This window comes from Labrus mixtus, chromosome 6 (genome assembly GCF_963584025.1).
Source record: "Labrus mixtus chromosome 6, fLabMix1.1, whole genome shotgun sequence".
NCBI classification, from domain to species: domain Eukaryota; kingdom Metazoa; phylum Chordata; class Actinopteri; order Labriformes; family Labridae; genus Labrus; species Labrus mixtus.
Genome location: NC_083617.1, coordinates 26078525 through 26100806, shown reverse-complemented (window position 1 = coordinate 26100806; position 22282 = coordinate 26078525). Strand labels below are relative to the sequence as shown.

The following is a 22282-nucleotide window of genomic DNA, read 5'->3' as shown; positions in this document are numbered from 1 at the left end:
TAACTTTCAGTAGCTCTCATGGATTGCCCCACAGGAGATGAACTTCTATCTTTTTCTGTGTTATTAGACACCTTTATGAATACATTGTTGAAGAAATGTTTTAGTAAGGATTTTATTCCCATTTTGACCAAATATCAGATAAAAGTCCTCAACTATTACCTGACCCCTAAAGGTCAGTTTACAGTCAAACACATTTCTTCGATCGGTGCTTTTTTTTTTCACCTTACGGGTTACAAGCTGACAAATGTGTTTTTTATCATCATTGCATGCCAAACCCATGTTGGTAGGCTGGTGGATATGTGGTTACAGTATGATTAGTATTGGCCTCAGTGAGGTCTGAGATGTTATTACACATCAACAGCGGAAAACAAACCATAAAGCTACTTTGATGGATTCCTGCAGCTGAGCACAATATTGCTATGGGGAGAGATTTGCAGGAAATGACAACACCATCCACTGAGATGGACGCCGTTTCTCTGTTACAACCTTCTGAATATTAGATTCTAAATCAGAGGAGCTGTAATCTTAGTTTGAATACTTAAAACTATGATTCAGATTTATAAAGATATGAGTATGTATTGCACTATTTACTGAGCTGCATGAATTTCCTCCTACCCAAGGGAATTTCTAACATTAACTTCTCTCAATCTCGTTTTATAACACACATACCGTAAATCTAAATGTATGTATGTCAGCATATGTTGCTCAGAAGGGACACGCAGGAGGAAAATTGCGGTATATGAACCCCTCTCACTCTCTGTCAAAGCCACATTTCCCATGAGTGCTCTGCCTTTTTCTGGCTGCATGTGTCTGCAGTTTCCTTACTGTCAAAGAAAGGCCTGAGGTACTTGTTGTATCCTTTCATCAGCTTCTGAATGGTAGGAGGCAGAATCTCTCCTTCCTTCACTTCTGCGTTGAGCATAGAACTCTCTAACAGCCTGAGAACAAAGACAGGGAGAGGAAAAGAAGAAGGGGAGAGAAGCAGAAATATGATTTAGTCTTTTGTTTTTTTTTGTAGCTCCTGTTGTGCGTTTACCAGGTGGGTTTGTCTTCACGAGCAGCACACTATTCACTGAATCTGCGGGGCATCGATTGAGTTCCACCGCAGGTCTTAAAACCATGCTGAGTGAAAGCAGAGATTAAAATGTGAACATGGCGCTGGAAAACCAAAGAACAAAAGGATATACGCACAAAAAACCTTGCAGTGACTGAGTTCAGAGTATTCTAAACCATCCATCTTGTTGTTTTCTGTTCACTTACGCTTTTCAAATTACTGTTTGCTTTCATGGGATTTCTCTTCCCCTCGTTCTGTCTGAATGCTATCCTTAAAGGCACATTGAAGTGTGGGAAGATGATTATATTGCTGGCAATTGCGGCAGGGGAAAAGAACACTCATTGCGCCTTGCCCCAGTGGTTTATGTGTGTGTGTGTGTGTGTGTGTGTGTGTGTTTGTGTATAAATCAGGCCCTAAATAGAGAACGCCCGCTCTGCAGAGAGGGAGCCCCAGGGGCACGTGCGGTGATGCAAGAACGGGGCTGCAGCGAGACAGATCGGGTCATGTGTAGCGGCAGAAAACATTCATCGGCTCCTACCGACAGAGTCGTCCTCAGTCACTGCAGAATTCAAATGTGTGATAAGCACAGAAAAGGATCGTTATCTCAGTCATTCATTGTTAGCGTGAACACGTTGTCTTTAAATTCATGCTGGTGCCTTAATCGTTGTAAACAAGTTAATGGAAATGGCTGGCGATCACTTTTAGTTTTTTTTCCTCATACCATTGGGTTTTTAAGTTGTTGTTGTTGCTTCTTCTTATAAGGAAAAGTGGCATCCTGTTTCTGTTTGGTGTTTGAAAAATAAAGGTGAGAGAAGCTTTCCTGCTGAGGCCGACCCTGCGATGACCTTGTTTGCATATGGAAACATCTAAAGAAGAAGAATGTAATCATTTATGGATGATATGATGCCACATGACCCATTATAACTGGGTTATGTTGTAGGAAGTTGACGTCATTGAGCTTTATGGAAAAGAGAATCCAAAGCAGTTAAGCATATTCACAAAGCGGACATTTTTCTATTCTTTGAAGCTTTAAGGCGCTGCCAAAAGGAGAATGTTTCACAGCTTTGTTCCAGGTTGAAGAGGAAAACAAGGGATTCAGTAGAAACCATGAGAGTTAAACCAACATATTTGATTCCCTAATGGTTACTTTAAAGGCTCAAATATTCTTGCTTTTGAACCACGCTACCTGTAGACGACCGGTTGCCTCGTAAGCCTTAATGTTCACATACTTGTCTGTGTACAACGTGTGTTACTGGATAATTCCTATAGTGTATGAATCCAACAGATAGCTGCTATAAAAACATCTAAATAATGACTTATATTACTTATTACGTCACAGATAGGCTGCCTCACTTCCTCAGACACAGACTTCTAGACTAGACCAGCTCCTACAAAAAAAAAGAAAAAGCCAAAGAAAGTCCTCCCCATGAATCTCAGAACTTGTATCACCTGGCTGTGTCAAATCAGCTTAGTCGATGGGGGAACTGGCTCCCAGCACACTGTAGCTACGTTGCATAAAGTCTCACTCACATGGCTCCGGGCGTGTTGTTTTAGCAGGCAGCAGTCTTGGAAGGGGAAGCCATGTTAGTGACGGCGGTGACAGCACTCCGCCTCTGGCACAGTGCGTTATCGATGTGGGTCGCCCTGTGTGACCCTCATTACATTCACAAATGCTTTTACATCTGTGAAACTGTATAAGTGGGTTTGTCTGTGCGGGTTTCAAAAATAGCTCTCTGCAGTGACTCAAATGAAGACAAAGTAGAACATTTAAAAAGGAGGGATGTGATAAAACAGGGAAGCAAACAGGGCTGTCCTCTGTTAACCATTAATTCATAATGTCACTCCACTTTAGTTTGTGCAAACTCCTTCAGTATTCATCTTTTGTCAAGATTTTCAGTGAGCTAAATTATATGCAGAGGCCTCCTACTCCCCAAAACAGACCAAGTGATACAAACCTCTAAAAAAGACCCATTTACTCGGTTTCACATTCAAATAAGTTTTAGTGGGGCCGCAGATGTATTCATGTTGCCCTTAAAGGAGGAATATATAACTCTGACACCTAGTGTTTCAAATGAGTACTGTTGTACAAACTCAAAACATTGAAGATCGCTGTTTCCCCCGGCCCCCTCCTCTCATGAGTTGATGCTCACCCAAGTTGCCATGTCTCAGACCCTGAAGCTTCAGTGTTTATCCAGCTCCTCATCGGTCTGTAAACCTTTCTGCGTTCTAACCTCTCTCCATTTTTCAAAAGCATCTCCAATATTGATCCTAGTTTGAGCACGTTTCTGCTCGTGGAGCTTATTAGAAACATGCAGAGGCTTTTTAGGTCGGGTACAATCACTTCTATCTGAACCACTTCTCTTGCCCGGTTCCATCGCTGCAACACCTGTTGGTTTGTAGTGTGCCAGGCAAACTGTGTGGGGGTGCCTTAAAACCGCCTACCTTCTCTGGTTCGAGGACATACAGGCTGCTGCATTGTTGTCAGAGAAGCCAGCACTCATGTTTCCTTAATGGCTGATCATATAGTAAGGTCACTTTATCATTTCATATATATCTTACAGTTTGGACCTTTAAGCTTAGAGTCCTCAAGTGTTTGGAGATTTTTAGCCCAATTCTCATACCAAACAGTAAAAATCTTGATTCAACCTTTAAAACTGTGAGTTGGGTACAGCTGTAGAAATACAAATCAGGGTTGAGAAAATATTCTAAATATAAAATATATACAGCTACCTGTGCTAAAATCACAGATCTGATTTCTGAGCATGGCAGAGTTATTCATCTTTGATGCTCGGCGTCAGTGATTTGCAGTCTGACAATGAAACGTTGCTTCTTTGACTCTATTCAGCCCTGTAAATCCCCAGACTCTCTAACTTTGGCTGTCTAAGCCTTCACCTGCAGACACGTTCTCCAACCTGCCAAACAGTCTCTATCCACTCAGCCCTGACAGAGAAAAGAGAGAGAGAGAGATAGATCCTTACAATCCTCCCACAATCACACAGGATACTAATGTTAAAAACTTTGTTATTATGTGCATGGCGCCATGATCAGGAAGACTGGAGGAGACTTAAAATGTGAGCTGCAACCACACATGAACTCCCACTTTATGCATCACTCATATTTATGTAGTGTGGTGTCCCTCTCTCCCCAGATGGTAGCAGGCTGAACAATTTCCCAGAATGCACTCTGACAGACCTGACACACCTGCCCACCCGGCTGCCAATCAAGAATAACAGGATGACACACTGAATGCCCACAACTGAGCTGCAGACGGCCTCTGCCATACAAAGTTACAGTGAGCTTTAATTCAGATTTTAACATTACTGTAAGCCGAAAACATACACACCTTCTGAGCACAGTATTTGAGGATAGACTACATATAAAGCAGCTTTCACAGGGTGGAACTTCACGTTATCTAATATATAAGGTAGAGGTGGTGGAATGACAGCTCAGTGTCACCTCCCACCCCATCACGATGAAGCACCTGCTGGGCCTCCACCCGCTGGGCCTCCACCCACAGACTTAACACATGCAGGTTAAACTTGGCCTGCCTGTAGGGGTGATTGTTTTCTTTCTGTCCATGAATGTTAGCCCTGTGATGGACTGACAGCCTGAGCGGGCTGGACTTTACCTTTGAGCTGTTGAATAAACCATGAGGGACTCAATAAGCCTGAACAGAACTTACTTTGATACAATGATGCTTGAATTTAAAACGCTGGATTTCCTTATTTGTTAGTTAAGTAAAGGAATAGTTAGAGTCTGGCTGATTTAACTTAAAAGGACCAGAAAATAAACTGGATGGTGTCAACCTTATCCAGGTACAGGTCCAATCAGTGAGATGTGTAGTGAGTGAGATGATAAAGTTACCTTACTATATGATCAGACATTAAGGAAACATGCTATGTTGAAGTGCTGGCTTCTCTGACAACAATGCAGCAGTCAGTATGTCCTCCTTCTAACTTTAGATTCTGCTCCTGAATGCTCTGGATTTGTTTGGACCAGAGAAGGTAGGCGCTTTTAAGGCACCCCACACGGCCGTTTTGGACGCCCCTCGGTTTGCCAGATATGAGAGCAGTTATCAGGTCAACAGGTGTTGCAGCGATGGAAGCGGGCAAGAGAAGTGGTTCAGATAGAAGTGATTGTACCCGACCTAAAAAGCCTCTGCATGTTTCTAATAAGCTCCACGAGCAGAAACGTGCTCAAACTAGGATCAATATTGGAGATGCTTTTGAAAAATGGAGAGAGGTTAGAACACAGAAAGGTTTACAGACCCATGCAGAGCTGGATAAACACTGAAGCTTCAGGGTCTGAGACATGGCAACCTGTGAGCTCAGCAACTCTAGGGTGGAGGGGGCGGGGGGGAGACAGCTCTCTGCAATGTTTTGAATTTGGACAGCAGTATCCGTTTTCAAAGCTGACTGACAAGTGATCACTGTCAAGTTCAGAGCAGAAACAGCAGGAAATTGAACACTCAACAGGCACACCAAAGAGATTTCAGAAATGCATTCAGCAGAATACCACTTCAACTAAAAGCTCAACAGTTGGATGCCAACAGGAGCAGCAGAGTTAGCGTTTTCTGAGCTTGATCTGTCATGGCACTTGTGGAAGCTGCAAAGTCACTTTGGATGTAAACAACACCTTCTAATGTGCTAATTGGCTGGTCCCAAGTCACTCCTTCTTAACTCTCTGACCTCAGCGGGGAGGAACAGCCAGCAGGAGGCTATGATCAGTGTGTCTCTCTTAGTCACGATCACTATCCTCTCCTGCTCCTCTCTGTAACGAGCGCTGAGGTTTGCTTATTCTCCTGTTTGTATCTTGTCCCCTCATTACGTCTCTTCCCGTCCCTCATCTGTCTTCTCATCTCTTTCTCGCAGCATGAGCAGTCAGTGTCTGATGCTTCACTGCAGCACGATGATGATAACTATAGAAAATTATATAGCCGTTGAGTGACTGGTGGCTTGGCACTATGCATAAAAACATCAGAAATAATTTATGCTAAATACTTAGTGGTCACCATTGACTGCATGTAAAGAGGACATGCGTCAAAGTCCTCCCGAGTACTAAAATGTTCCTCTCTCTTCATGTTCCTCTCATCGATCCTCCTTGACTCTGCTTATCTGGTGCACTGCAGGAGCCTCATCTGTCAACAGAGCTGCCATTCATGGCAATTCACCCCTTTTTTTACAACATCTATTAATTAGTTAAAATTTAACTCTGTAAAAATGAACACTTGGCTTTACCATAATGATAAGAAGAACTTTTATAATCAGAAATTCAGAAAATCAGAAAATATTATGTGACTATTACGTACTATGGGTTTGATAGTGACCCATGTCCCATCTGTTAATATGGAGGAGGGGTCTTTATAACCTATACTGCAGCCAGCCAGTAGAGGGAGCTCCAAATGTTTTTTGGGAAGTTGTCATGTTGTACATATTTTTATACAGTTAAAGGCATGGTTGGTAATTTTCTCCAGATCCACTTTTTAAGATTTTGGTTGTAATTGTCTTTAGGTCCTGACTGAAATCAATAACTCACGTGTTCGGAAAAAGGAACGAAGGAAATCCGTCATCTGTATCAGTTGTAAGCCTGTAAAAACTTCAACCAATGTCTGCCATGAGGTATCAATCTGATGAACCAATCAGATGCCTCCCTGTCTCCCTGCTCGCTGTCTACGCCATGGGTGCACTAGCCCGCACTCAAAGCGATGAGGACCAACGGCGCTTGTGTATGTAAGTGAGGGGCGTGGCTTTGGAGGGAGCACAGAGGCAGGTGGGTGCAGACGGAGCACTGAGGGAATGCTACTTTCAAAATCATGCTAGTTTTAGAAAATGACCAACCCTGCCTTTAACTAAAGGGTAAGAAAAGAATCAACAAGTACCTGCCAGCTGTTACCACAGATGATTATAGACTCACAAACTCATGCACTTATTCCGACACACTTCCTGTTTCTCTGTAACTGTCCCTTGAAATAAAGGCAAAAGGCCCTTTAAAAGACAAGGGGCGATAAAAAGCACAAAAGCTGGATGACAAAGAAATGTCCAATTTGAAGACGACACATGAAGTAAATACTGAAGCGTGCAGCTCTTAAAAACTGGATACTGGAAAAGAAAATGTTGACAGATTCAAAAGCTACCAGGCAGTAAAAAACCTGCCAGGATCCATGTGGTCATGTTAACATTGTATCCGATCACCATCACTTAAAATGTTCTGCTCTATTGTGAATTAAAACAGCTGGAAGTTTGGACCTTTTTTGCTGGAGAATTTGATTGGATGTGGTACTCAGGAATCTGTGATCTGTACCATGTCTGATTATTAAAATAGCTTTATGTTACAAGTTATAGACGTCAGCTACAACACAGAAATACTATTAAAAGTGAATCCTTCAAGCAAAAAGAAAAAGAAGCTAAGTAGAACACAGTTCAAAGAAAACATCTGGCCAGCAGATATAGTTCAGCTATGAGGGACTACAGCTGTTGGCCCTCCGCTGTATGTACAGTATATAAGCTGTACACAGACTGTATGTAGAGTGTACATAGTGAGGCCTGCAGGTCATGCTGATGTGTCTGATGTGTGTTGGATGCTGGACGCGTGGGTGGAGCTTCAGACGGAGTACTACAGGGGTGACAGGGCGGCTGGAAATGAAGGACTCAAACCCTGTGGGGGAATTCGCCTTTTCAGATCCTGTTTCATGACATGACCTCCCTATAGACACCCCCCCCCCCCCCCAATGCACATTAGACATCAGTCCTGGCAGCTCTTGCACATTTCACAACAGATTAATTCAGCTGTAGATAAACCCCCGCAGAGAGCTGAGTAACGCTCTCTGTCGACCCCCCTTATCCCTCTTCCTTCTCCCACTCAGCAGCATCCACCCGTTTCCCGCTTTTCCCTCATTGATTCTCGTTTCCCTAAACTCCATCGGCCGGACCCCTCCTCTCAACGATCAGACATCCCTGCAGCCGCTCGTACGGCGTGATGCTCGAGCTTCAACAACAGGCTTCATTACGTGTGTTCTGTTTCCACACAGGGAGCAATTTGGTTAAATATTCCGCCTTCAGGAGCGTACACATGTTTTACTAAGTTATGTATACCTCCAAACAGGCAGCAGCACATGCATTTTAAAGAGAGGAAGATAAACTTGATGAGTTTTATGGACGATAATTAAAATATGGCTGAGTACGCTTTCTAATTCCGTCAGTCAAATTAATACTACAAAGCATTTAATCACATTTAATCACATTTAATCGGCTAATTGGTACAATTTCTGCTCGAGGGGTCGGACCAATAATGTGTCATCATGAATCGAATAAGGTCATCCATTTCTGAAGGTTAATAAAGTGTATGAAATAACGTAGATCCTCATTTGACATTTACAGTCAGAGGCTCAAGTTTAATAAGCGTTCAGACCAACAGCAAAGAAAATACTTGTCTCAAGTTACTAACAAGTGTTTAACCTTGATCAGTCTGCCAATAGAATCAAACATCATCATGTTGAGGGTTACTTTTGTGTTTTTGTCTTTGTCATTAATTATTGCCTTTTAGAGACACACATGAAGGACCTGAGGAGGATGAAGCGTTCAACATCCCCACGTTTTCTTTGAGTAAGCATTCTCAACACAAAAGCCATGAAGTGGATTTGTCTTTGATATAAAACAGTCTTGATATTGACTCAGTCTCAATCCCAACATAGTTTGGTCCTGTCTTGGTCTCAGTATTTGTAGACTTGACGATAACACTTTTTGCAATCCGGCTCCTTTTAGCAAAAACATTAACTTTCATCAGCTTCATATCAGTCAATTTGTGAGTCAGCTATGGAACTTCTGTGGCAAGTCCATGAATTTAATTGAACATCTCTCAGTTCGACGCTTGATCCAAAGGCACCTGGACTGGTTGAAGATCTTGAAGACGTTTCACCTCTCCTCCTCCGACAGGCTTCTTCAGTTCTAAACTTTTTGGTGGATGGAGCTAGAAATGTAAGCCTCTGTGGATCATTAGCATGCTAATGGTCAAGGATGACATTGTTGGATGAAGCACTGGATGACTGAGAACTGACACAGACAACATCTTTCAGCGTTTTTGCTAAATTCCAACATAAAGATGCTGCAAAATATCACAGACTGCCCGTTGAAAACTATCAAAATTTAAAATTATGCCTACAATGCACTAAGATGTTTGACTAAAAATAGCTGCTGCAAATTCTAAAAAAAAAAAAAAGACACATATTTAATCCAAATAACTTCAAAGATTGGCATTTTCAAGTCAGATGCCTTTCCTCCTGAGATTCTCCCCGCCTGTCCGACAGCGATAGTCTCCCGCTGCGAGGTGAATGTGTGAACTCAGGAAGATTTCAGGGGCGGCCTGCATGAAATACTCTTGAAATTTCCACGAGTGCAAATTGTGTGTGAAAACAGCTATACATATGTGCTGTGTAAAAATAATCGAAATGCTTTGGTATCATTTTAATCTTGCCTGTACTGCCAGAGCTGCAGACTCACTTCTGCACAGCACCTGTGATGCACGATCACATGCTCAATGACAGAAGTTGGTATATTTCCTCTGTGTGAGCTAAAATTAAACTGCTCCACTGCATGAGCTTCTCTGGTGACTTCCTCACTGCGACATGCTGTTAAATCAGACGAGGCATCCATTGTCTATAGTGACAGGCTGCAATAGACAACAGGTAGAACGTACGGCATTAGCTCAATCCTCGAGGTGTGCCAGAAACTTTAGCCCCTCACTGGATGCCTCGCCTGTCAGGTTGCATTTAACGTTTCCTTTTCTTCTACTGCAGAGAATATTCTTTTTTTTCTTGCCACTGTGAAATGGGATTTGAGGAGAGTCACTGCCGCTCTCATATGCTGAGATTATTCTCTCGCTCATCAGGGACTTTTCCAGGCTTCCTCAGACCCCTCAGCCACTCCGTGCTCGGAGATGCATGGGCAGGAAAAACCAGGCGCCGCAAGGAAAAAAAAACTCTCCTGAGTTCATGTTGCAGGCTTTTGTGGATAAAAGCAGCTGTTTCTCTCTCTCTCTTTCATGCTATCCCAGGCAGCTCCCGAAGCTGCACTGCACAGAGAATAGAACATTTACTGGCTTCATAAGCCTACTGGATTGTGAATCTCAGAATTGTGACATAAAAACATGTGATTTTACTTCAGGCAAATCAGTGCGGATGCTATATATACACTTTCATATGGTTTAGCCTACTTTGGTCTAATATCTAGCCTGAGTGTAGAAGGCCTGTTAACCCTTTCTAAACAGACCTCTCGCCGGCGGAGTAGAGAGATTGCTTGATTAATCCTGTTAAACGTGATCTAGTGAACTATATAAACCAGAGTATTATTTTTTGTTGAAAGAAAAGTTGAAGGTTTTTTTTGCTAATATGAAGTTGAAAGATTGGGAATCCTGTCAATGGTATTATGCGGTTAAAAAAACAGTTAAAGCCCTCGTCCACCAGGGGGCAGTCAAAAATTGGCTTCATGAGATTGGAGTATGCATAATCCTGCATGTTTGATCAAAACATAAAAGCAATCTGAAAGAGATTTTCAAACAAAAATAACATCACCTTTTGTTGTAAAGATTTGAGGGTTTTAAGCACACTACAGTCCGAGCTGTATTAACCAATCATGTCTCAGCAGGCTTTGGTGCAAGCAGGAAAAACTGTGTATATGGAGAGCAAAAGCAGGCAAAGTTAACTTATTGACATACTGATTCCCATCGGCAGATATCTGACAATGATTTAGTTATCTCTAAAAAGCAGATATCTGCATGTAAGTGCAGTGAGCAAATTGTTCTAGATCAAACATTTCAACCCAAGTGACAATGAGACTCACGAGAAACAGATGAATGGGCCATCCTTCAGGGGATGTTATGGACAAAGAGGTGATGGAAAAGGAAGTCTTGGTTCAAACTGCAGGATGCACCGAATTTACAGAGAAATAGGCACCCCTTCCCAAAAGCAGATTATCATTGTCAGACGATGATAGCTGATGATTGCAGACAACTTTCCAATTTGCTCCAACAAAAAAACAAGCGACCTGCTGTAACCTCTTTTCTGGCAAACTGATTGTAATGAACCGATGGAGAGAAACAATAATCATATCTGTAAGCACATGTACTTTATGTACACCTAACAATCGTGATAGGTCTGCTTAAAAGTAAAATACCATTCCTTGTGAATTGCAGCCAGAGTTATGAGGCTTTGCTCATTATGTTCTTTTACTCTGACCTGGTTTTATTAATTATACATGCAGGGAGGAAACTTTCTCTGCCGATTATTGAAGGAGAGAGATTTGTCAATGAAATGCTCTACAGCCAATTAAAGTGAAGAATTGCTCACTTTGCTCTATCAGCGTGTCGTGCCCTCTCACATCCACACAGCGCTCAATCAATTACAGCCCGGCACAATCACACTTAAACAGTATCCTGAATCATACGATAAATGAACTGGATTATTCATGTCAGTTTTACAGCCTGCTTCTGTCAGTGTTAATTGTGTTCTTAATGTGCGTCAGTTGCCTTTCGTACAGGGTAATTTGTCACTCAAGAAGCTGCTAATTATGACCGCAGTGAACAATTAACAACACAGCAGGAGCTCAGTCTGTAGGGGCTTGGGGTCCCGGTGCGGATCAAAATTTGAAAGGTGGTCTGGTTACTGGTGAGATGCAGGTCACTTCCCGTGTAAATGGTAAATGGACTTGAACTTGTATAAAGCATTTCTAGTCTTCTGGCTACTCAAAGTGATTTTACACCGCAGGTCACACCTACACATTCACACCCTGATGGTAGAGGCTGCTGAGTAAAGTGACCATCAGAAGTAAATAATACCATTCATACACATTTATATGCCGCAGCCGAAGCAGCGGGAGCAAATTGGGGTTAAGTGTCTTACCCAAGGACACATCGGACATGTTGCTGCAGGATTGGGGATGGACCCCCGACCTTCCAGTTGAGAGTCGACCAACTCTACCAACTGAGCCACAGCCCCTACTGTACTGCTGAGGTGCCCTTGAGCAAGGCGCCCAACCCCCAACTGCGTAGCAGTGTGTAGCACAAGGCTTTGTCTGCTCTGAGGTTGTCAAAAATGAGATACGCACATATTTGCTAAGATCATGAGGGGGAAAAAAACAATCTGTTGGCTAATCAGTGAACATGGATTTGTAAACGATGCACAGATTTGCAATCTTTCAGCACAGTCTGTAAACCGTGTGAAAGGATTTTTTGGAAACTGTGGGCGGGGATTAACAAGTGGCTTTGTATTTTTTTCTCACATTAGCCTCAAGGAGCTCTGTGCATATACAATGCTGTTTATTGAACTTCTGACCCCAAAAGCCAAAATGGTGATGGCAAAAAAAAAAAACATAACTATAGGATTCCAAAGCTGACTTTAAAAACCAGAGTGAGACTTCATGATGGCTATGTCCACGTCTCATAGATCTTTTAAATGAACACAAAAAAGATCAAACTTACTAAATGACAAGAGGGTGATTCGGATGAGTAAAACAACAGGAAGTGTGTGATTTAACAAGCTGAAGCCACCAAAATGTGTATTTCTCCTGTGAGTCTTTCAGAGAAATTTAACAACTCTCTGAACCTGCTGTGAGACAAATCCAGCAGGGTCCTTGACGGGCTTTGAGGACCTGATTGAGACTGATGTTTATGGATCCAAACTCTGACTCGCCTCTCTTTGTGCAGTTTAATGGAGACAGTGGCCTGAGGATCAGGATGAGCCATTGATCGGACATTACATTCAGTCATCCCTGATGGGCGGCTTGTTGTCATGCAGGTGAGCAGGTCCGTGACTGCTTTCTGTTTATGCAAAAGAATTGTGGTCAGTGCTGCAGGATAATGTAGTTTCCTCTGAATACATAACACAGAGGTTAATGAGACTGTTTGGCCGAGCTGGCATGAAATACAATCACTCTTCAAAGGATACAGGATATGCAAAGGTGTAGACTTTAAAGGCTTAATATGCAATTTTTTGATCCAGCAGATGTCAGCCTTGAGCACCAGCATGAAACCAAAACAACTTGCGCTGTATTGTAGTGTTAGCATGCTAATGCTATCTTGCGATCTTTATTATGCTCGTATCTTCACACTGCATGTGATCTAGAAACACAGTTAATCAGTGAGTACAGTATGTTATTCTTATTTTCTTTTCTCTAGTCGCTCAATTAAACAACTTTTATACGCCGGGGGGAAGAGCCGGCCGGTCGTCCAGGCGATGTAAACAAAGTGAAGATAGGAATCGGAAAGCTTGAAAAACATCACAGACAGCAGCAATTTTGAAAACTGATTATCAGCAGGTTTGTTTAGTTACAGACAGCAACACATTTACTGGATGTTTTTTTTTTTATAGAATAGCCAAGCATTCTCCACATTCTCCATCAATGCAAAAATTACAGTATGATACGATATGATACACTTTGTGCTGTTTGGATGCAGGTGCATTCACAGATCAGCGTCGCTGCTGCACACACGTCTCTCTCTTAATGCTTCATCTGTAGCACTGCTTTCTATCAGTCTGTTTAAATCCAATCAACAACAGAAGGATTGGATGACACATGTCATACTGATATCCGTTGTCCCCCGAGGATAAATACTGGTTATTTGATGTTTTGTTAATTTCTTACAGGAGGTATGGAACATTTTTTTGGTAGTCATGTCTTACCCTAAAGGGACATGACTGACTGCATTGCGTGGGATGAAGGGCTGGTGACTGACTTTCCACAGGGATATGAAGCCTTCAGAAACTGAGTAGCCAGCCCAAGGGGTCCGGGGACAAACTTTTTATTTTATTTTACGTGAGAGCTTTTTTCTTCTGTGTTAAAAAAATAGAATTAGGCTTTATCGAGGCATACACTATAAGGAGTTGACTTGTCCTATTGGTTTCCAAAGATGAGTAAATTCAGACGTACCTTAACCCAGTAGCAAACAATGGCTCTGCCTCCCTGTTAGTAAATGATAATAAATCACACTGTGAGTTCTCACATTGTGCATGATAAATCAGATCGGAGCATCAACAACTGTTTAATAGAGAGATATGTGTGTTTCAGTTGTCTCATATGTATGTCTCAAATACACACTCACTCTCTCTCTCACACACACTCACACACACCTACCAGTCTGGAGCAGCTGATCCGGCCCTGATTGACCCTTGTGCCCCCCCCCCCCCCCCCCCCGCAACTTGCAAATTACGGGTGATGACACGTGATCGAGCTGAACTGTAGCCTCACTTCTGATTCAGTCGTGCAATGTAAAAATTAGGTCAGATGGGGCACTGTTGGCGCAGTGGGTAGTGCGCACATCCCATATATGGAGGCTATAGTCCCCCAAGCGGGCGGCCCAGGTTCGACCCCGACCTGTGGCCACTTTCCCGCATGTCAATCCCCACTCTCTCTCTCTCCCTGATTTCCATCTCTATTCACTGTCCTATCTCTCCAATAAAGGCACAAAAGCCCAAAAATATATATTTAAGAAAATGTGCAGAAACCTGGACTAGATGTTTATTTGGAAAACATGATGAACAGACACACAGGAGAGGATCAGCAAAGAGATGAGACGAAACACTTTGTCCACACGCGCCGCAGAAGTCCACACAGAAAGATTTCTCAGAGATGCTTTTCAAAGAGACATCAGCTGATTGTGTTGATTTAGTGTGATATCACTCGTTGCAGCTATGATAATAAAGCCCCCCGCTCCAAACATGTGTTCATTTCATATTCAAATATATCCTCTGGATAAGATAAATCAAGTGGGAGGAAGGGGTCTGAAACAAACACTGAAGCCTGACGTTGTGTTGACAGAATCTACATCATCACACCGACTGCAATCATCAAGTTTAATTTTCATTCAGAGAAATCATCAAAGCTGCATTTGACGCATCTATGGATAATCTATACGTGCCGTACCCGTCCATTACAGACTGGAGCCATTAGTGGGGGAAAAACAAACTCATCAGTTATGAATAAAAACGCAACCATCCAGAAAATCCAGCGGGATAATTAACTGTTTTCATTTCAACGCCAGACGAACTGATTAACGAGCATGTTGGCGGACACAAACATGTCCACACATATCATTACAATACGGAGAGCTACACAAATGATCGCTGATTTCAGCTCCATCGTGCAGTAAAGTACAGTGCTGCTTTACAACGAAGTACTGAGCTATACCTCAGGCTATTTTCCAAACCTACAGTATGTGCCACTGTAGCAACCTGTCAAGTTCCTTGAGGTCATGTTTTTCTTTTCATTTCATTTATTTTAGTATTTTGTCATTTCCTGTTTTATTTTGTACTCACCCTTGTCTCTGTCTTTCAGATCATGCTCCCTGTGTTTTCCCGCCTTGTGTTATTTAGTTTTTGTGTGTTTTTTTTCAGCTAAAATCACCTATAACCAGCCTCAAACTTCTGGAGATAAACCACACACAGAAATGCTAAAATGCACACAGTTGACCAGGAGAGAGCACCTCTTCCATCACTCCAAACTCTCTAAATAAAGAATCTAAATTGATTCAAGCTGCCGACAAAAACACAACAATGAGCAATAGTTTGTAGGCATCTCATTCCATCCATGAGACGACGTGTAATACTGGATCCTGTGGGTGTTCTCGGGGTTAATCAAGCAGCACTTAATAAAGTTTTCTTGATACGAAGACGAGAATATCGGCAGGGCAAATATATCAGTCTAATTATATAGTCTTAAAGACGCCAACGACCTGCAGATAACTTTTTAATTATAATTTGAAATGCCTCAATCTCTTTAACATCCCTTTTTTCAAGTTTTGATGTTTTTTGATGGAGGAAGAAAATTCATCAAAGTGGCACGCTGTCTTTAATCTCGTCTCTGAAGCATTTATAATCGGAAAAAAAAAACGTCTTTAAGGAGGAAATGCTGCAGTGATCGGTGAAAAATATGTTGCAATACTTCACCACAAATTCACTGCAAGAAAATGCAGCTCTGTCCGTTTTTTTGTTGTCCCATCAAAGGAGAAATGCATTAGCACACACCTTGTGCATTTTCACCTGTACACCCACAGGTTATTCTACTGTACCACAGAGATTTTATGATTTTCTCCATGTAGATCTCTTCTACTTAAACAGCTCAAAAAACTAAAAATCCCGACTTCAACAAGTGAAACACCGTCATCAGAATCAGATCAGCATGTGAAGAGTTTAGTTGGAGCACGCGTCCCTCAGGCTGCAGACACCAGGAACGAGAGGGGAGCAGGAGTGTGATGCATTCAGGTAAAAAGTTCATGCAGCTCCTCCAGAGGTTCTGTTTGCATGTGACTGAGGGAGCAACAGGAGGGCAAATAGGAAGGAGGCAAAAGTATTTTTAGCGGGAGCTCAAACACAGGAATTAAAAAGAACTGCAACAACTCGCAGTAAACGTTTGAACTTTATCTGCGCTTCATTGTTCCCTCTGAGGTGGAGAGCAGTTTAGATTAGAAACTTGACAAAGAGTGCATTTTTTTTTTGGGGGGGGGGGGGGGGGGGGGGGTATTTAAGACCCAACAGTATTTGAACCCAGAGGACAGCTGAGTACATGGAACAAAACAATAGTCACTCAGGAAGCGAGCAGACTGAAGAGAGAAGTAGCAAATCATTTCTCACTTACCTCCAGCTTGTGATGTCACATCATGGTAACAACTTTATTATTAAAGACTTCTACTTTTAAGAGTTGGGACTTCCGCCATCCACACACCAACTGTGTAATGTATTGTTATCTGAGCAGAAGTGCTGCCGCTTTACAACAAGGAGGTTCCTGGTTGAAGTCCGGACAGGGACGTGTCTGGGTAGAGTTTGCATGTTCACCGATTGCATGAATGGGTTCTCTCAGGGTACTGACAAAACAAAAATGCTGGTTAGGTGAATTGTTGGCGCTTTTTCCTAGGTGTTAGTGAATGATTGTCTGTTTTTCTATGCTTTGGAAAAATAAGACTCACTGGATTATGGTCGTCCAATTTAACTCATCCAAAATATTCTTTCAGGATTCATTTTGGGGCTTATTATGCCTTTATTCTAGAGACAGGACAGTGGATAGTCTGAAATAAGAGAGAGAAAGAGCTTGGAATGACATGCTGGAAAGGAGACACAGGTCAGATTCGAACCCGGGCCGCCCACTCTCGAGGACTTTGGCCTCTGTACATGGGGCACAGGCACTAACTTCTAGGCTACGTGCTCCCCATCCATAATGTTCTTGTTCGAACTTTATGTCTTGTCTTTAAGTACTAGATCTTGACTCGAGCTGAAAGTACAGTCTCGAGTCAATAACTTCAAACCTACCCCACTCGTCAAGTAGCTCAATAACTCATCATACACTTTAAAAACAATTTTAGCAGGAGCTTTGGGGTGGTAAAGTAACGAGAAAAGAGAAAGGTCTGCTCACTGTTCAGCTCCCAATGAACGACTTTATTAAGGGCAACATTTCGATCCAAAGGGATTGATCTTAGGATCGAAACGTTGCCCTTAATAAAGTTGAGCAGTGTGTGGATCTTTCTCTTTTTTCTGCAGCTTGTGCTTTTTTTGTCCTGTACCTGTATGCACTTTGCTTGGTCTTTTCCCCTTTTCAAAGTAGTAAAGCAATCAAGTTAGCTAAACTGTCAATGTCCAGTTTTAATCCTTCAAAGAGACAGAAGGACATCATCATAATTTGAATTTCTCTCAAGCTGCTGAATTTGATCTCTTAGGAAAAGGAACAAGCTAAACTAGTTATCTAAATATATACTTTTGAATTATTAGTTAAGCAAAGAAGTTACTTTTTCAATGAATATCTGAGCAAAGTTTTCCCACATTTTCTCATCACTATAGTACCATATGTATCACGGGACTGCCAGAGATATTTCAGATCGCGTTCGGATTAGTTATTTACTATAATGTAAAAGCGTGAGCATGAGGGATGCTGCAATACTGTAAAGAAAAGAAAACCTCTGAAATGTTAAGGTTTGAACTTTGTGCAGTATCAGATAACGATTTAAGTATTACAGTTGAGCTTCATCCTGGGATCGTCAGAAAACAAGCATGACGATCAGTCTGTGAGTGACCTTTAACCCTGAGAACGAGCGCGATACAAAGAAAAGCCTCTCTGATCTTTAGTTTCAGAGTCTCTGTCCGATGGGATAAGCTATCAGCAAAATGTAACATCCCTTTTAAGGCAAGCGCGTACTTCGTTATTTAATCTTCTTTTACAAGCTGCAAGATTTTTAGGAGCTCAAAGGGAGGCCAAAATAAGATCTTGGTTAGTATTAATTAAAATGACACTACAAAGTGTTATCTTGGTAATAAGACCCTCGATCCCTGGTTCCAGCTTTGTACACTTGTAATATGAAATAGACCTTGGAGCTTTTGAGGATCTCACGGAGAAAATACTGAACATACAGGCTTAGCTTGTGAAGTTTCCCACTGGATACTGAATCGCTGATAAATACACAGACTCGCATTCAGACACTGGAAGGAAAGCTTGCAGCGTGTAAATGATGTCTTAGGTTTTTGATTTAGGTTGGCTCTGAGATGAAGTACTGACCTTTCAGCTTATATGTCAGGGATGAAAGTTTTCAACCAGTAGTCAGAAACTTTTGAAATTTGAGACCATATTTAAAGACACAAATATGCAGCCCCATGGTAAGTGCTATGTCATCTACATAAGATCCAAATGTCCTTAATTGTAAGATTCATCCTTTGTAGTTAAGGACAAAATAGCGTTTTAGTTTGTCATATTTGGTATGAAGCACAAGGAACATATGAAAGTTTGTATCTGTTGCTCTCGGCCCTGGGCAGCCTATAACTCTGACCAGAGGGGAGAAGAATAAATTCCTCCAAGATAGGATGGTCAGAGCTGGACAAGATCGACTTTGTTTGGACATATTATAACTGAAGTGGCTAATATGAACATTATCTCTGTACATAGTGGGAGTGACAGGGCAACAGAAGGGTCAGATGAGCATAACCAATGCAGCATGCATAGCTTTGTTGTTTAGTGTCAGACCTCTACATGTGAACATCTGTCACATTGGACATCTGCAGCAGGAAGCTTAAAAGGTTGTACTCATCGCTTGTTAAAGACTAAAAAGCGTAGACAGTGTTTAGAGCAGGCAAAAAAGTAAATAATTCAGATCATCAAAAGGATCTTGATAACCTGAGAAAGTTCTTGCCTCCTCGACAAAAAGTTTCTGACTCCTCCAGTCGTATAAATCACGGCCCAATTACAAAAAAAGAAAACCAATCAGAGCAAGTATTGTTTCTCAGTAATCTGTTAGGAGTAAACAACAAGCTGCTTTCACGGAAATAAAGAGGCCAATGATTACATGCAGCCCTGTGGTTCAGAAAGTTTAACACTGTTGTGTAATCAGGTCTGGAGCGGGGAGGGGAAAATATAAGTGACAATGGTTGCATTACTAACTGCTGTGAAAACGGAAATGGGAGAGGAACCCAGCAGAGGGAAGATGTTGTTTCAGATGGGGGACCCACAATTAAACTTAATGAACATGAAAAAGTGGTTCTCAGTGAGCTTTGTAGCAGAAAATGATAAATGATGGGTTTTAAACAGGCGAGGAAAGGCAATTACCAACAGGCAGTATAGTCAAGAGAAAAAGTCGATTTCTAGAAACTTTAAAGAATATCAATTGGCTCATTATTTCCCTCAGAGGAAGTGAGGCACTATGATTTCTTTTTTTCTTTCGACTAAAACATTTAAAACACCCTCCATTAAAGACTTTCCATGAGATGTCTCCTGCAGACACAAGATAGTTTACTCTGCGCCTGAATCTCGTGTGAAATACGACCATTTAACGAGGCAGAGCGGTATTGAATGTAAGTGAAAAAAACGCAGAGATCCTGAAGCTTTGAGGAGGATGTTATTCAGCCGAGCGGCGCCCTGACATCCACTCTCAAACATCAGTCCTGTTATATTTTAGTATCCCTTGACAAGTGACATCAGTGAGCAGCCTTGAGCATTAACGTGTCAGAAGAGCTCAAATTAAGGATCAGTCTTACAAATCAATGTGTCAAAACACTTGTCGGAGTCAAATGTGAGTTTCGTTTTTTGATCCGCAGGACGCTCACGGTTATAGAGATATTCAAACTGCATGCATACACCACCAGACCAAAACCACAACATACTTTTCGTCAATACTAAAAGAGACAATATGTAGATTCCCGCCGTCAAGGGGCTCTCAATCAATACAACAATAATAAAAGATGACATCGAGGCTGGCGGGGAATCATGGGAGTTCTCTCTGCTACTCCCCTCCCAGTGAAAACGAACTCCGGTGGACGTAGTCAAGACGACCGGGCGAAGGAAGAGAATATGTCCGAGTATATTTTTCCATGAAGTTGTTATCACATTAGCACATACAGCAACAGTACGGCAGCTTTCAGTAGCAGCTCATGCTTCGTTATACAGCGGTCTTTCATGTAACATCCGATGTTTCCACGGCAACGATTAACATTCTGTCTGCCATGGCGGTTCATCATGGCGGCCGCCTCGACAAGACATGTCCTGTTATAACTATAAAAGTACAGATTTCTCTGGCTTTGATAACTGTTGGAAATATTTGAGGTGAAGTATTTACTCAACAAAAAATATATATAACAGGTTTAGTCAATTTTTAATTAATTTAGATATTTGAATGTAAACATTGTTGTACGTTTAATCCTCACAACGGAATATTTTTGATATGGCACAACAATGAGCAATGTGTGGACTCTTTGCAACAATCCAATCATGTAATTATTGAGCATAGGGATACATTAATCCGTGCTGTGACAATCAATAAAAAAAGCTGACGTGAAATGGATTTCTATACACAACTAAGTCATGTCTCTTTGGAATAAGCAGGAAAAGCAGGAGGTAAGCCTTTAATCTGCTTGAATGGGCTTCAGTTAAATGTTGATCCATGCTTTCTGTAAGCAGCGCTGTGACACTATTGGTTCCTATACGCCGTGCTATGTTATCCATATATCCCAGGCTCATTTAAGAGATAGGGTTTGAAAATGTGGGTTACATCATTACTCAGAGAGGCACACAGCTTAGAGAGTTCATAGGGCTTGTTTTAGCTTCCTACCCTCAGGCTGTTTGAACAAAGGAAGACTAATTAGTCAGTAATTGTATTTTAAAGGAGGGATATGTAGAATATTTAACTTGGATCGTTTTCGATAACTTTATCATGGATTAAACTAATTAGGCTAATATTAATTTGTCTCAACCTCTTCCCTGAACAGCTATTCTCTAATCAGAGTTTAGCATTAACGAGCTATAAGCTTTGGATTGGTAAACACGGAAAGGCTGTGTGTGTTTGTATTCCTAATTCATTTCAGACCCTTGTTGAAGCTTTGCAATCATCAAGGTTTTCCTAATTTGCAGTGATGACAGAAAAAAATCTAAACCTGAGATGGAAAATCCTCAGCGTAAACAATTGTAAACAGATCTGCAGTGGATTCAGTTCTTGTTTTAGATACTGTGCTTTCAGATCTTTGTCTTGAATATTTGGTGTAATCTAAAAGGAGAATTTCCAAGATCAGAGGAGTAATCCTTGTGGAACACCTTTTGTGATTTTTATGAACTCTGATTGGATATATTCTACTATGACTCTATGAAATCTATCTAAAAGTTATCTCTGACACAAAGTACAACCAAATGAGTCAAAGTCTGTTCTACAGAGTTTTAGATGAGAGAAAAATCAACAACTCGCTTGAAGGCTTTTGTCAAACCCATAAAACAACAGCATAATGCTTCTCCTTTACATAGTCAAAACAATGTTGCTTGCATTCAAAGGGAAAGTTGAGAAAAAAACATACATAGTGTGCCATGAAGTAGGGTTAAAACTAATTGGCTTGCTGATGTTAACGTAAAGCCCTGAAAAATGTCTAAATATAGCATACCCAACCTCCTTCTTGTTGGTTTTTGTGCCAGTTTTTCTAAATATTTTCTAAATTATTTGACAAAAATGAATCCGGTCTGCAGCGTTGTATAACCTAGTATCCACTCTGACCAGTTTCTCATTAAAGGGGCCTTACTAGCTGGAAACTCCTCATGGGTAATATACTAACACATACTTCATCATCACTTAAGAAAAAAATCCTTTAATGTGTCAGCAGAGATGGTGCTATGCATGGGTCTTTAATCAGGTTGGTGAGGGCTGAATGTTGAATATTTTGAAAGACATACTTTGAGTATTTTATAGAGTACAGTTTCTATGAGTTGAAGACTCTCTTGCAGAGTTATGGCC

At 41.5% G+C, this 22282-nt stretch overlaps 1 protein-coding gene across 1 annotated transcript in view; it reads right to left on the bottom strand.

Annotated features, from left to right (window-relative positions):
- Positions 1-22282, bottom strand: part of LOC132975870 (gamma-aminobutyric acid receptor subunit pi) — a 63332-nt gene that overhangs the window by 19290 nt on the left and 21760 nt on the right. Inside the window, exon 3 of the mRNA XM_061040713.1 lies at positions 826-938. Within this exon, the coding sequence (XP_060896696.1) occupies positions 826-938 (113 nt within the window). The remainder of the gene's footprint in view (positions 1-825; positions 939-22282) is intronic.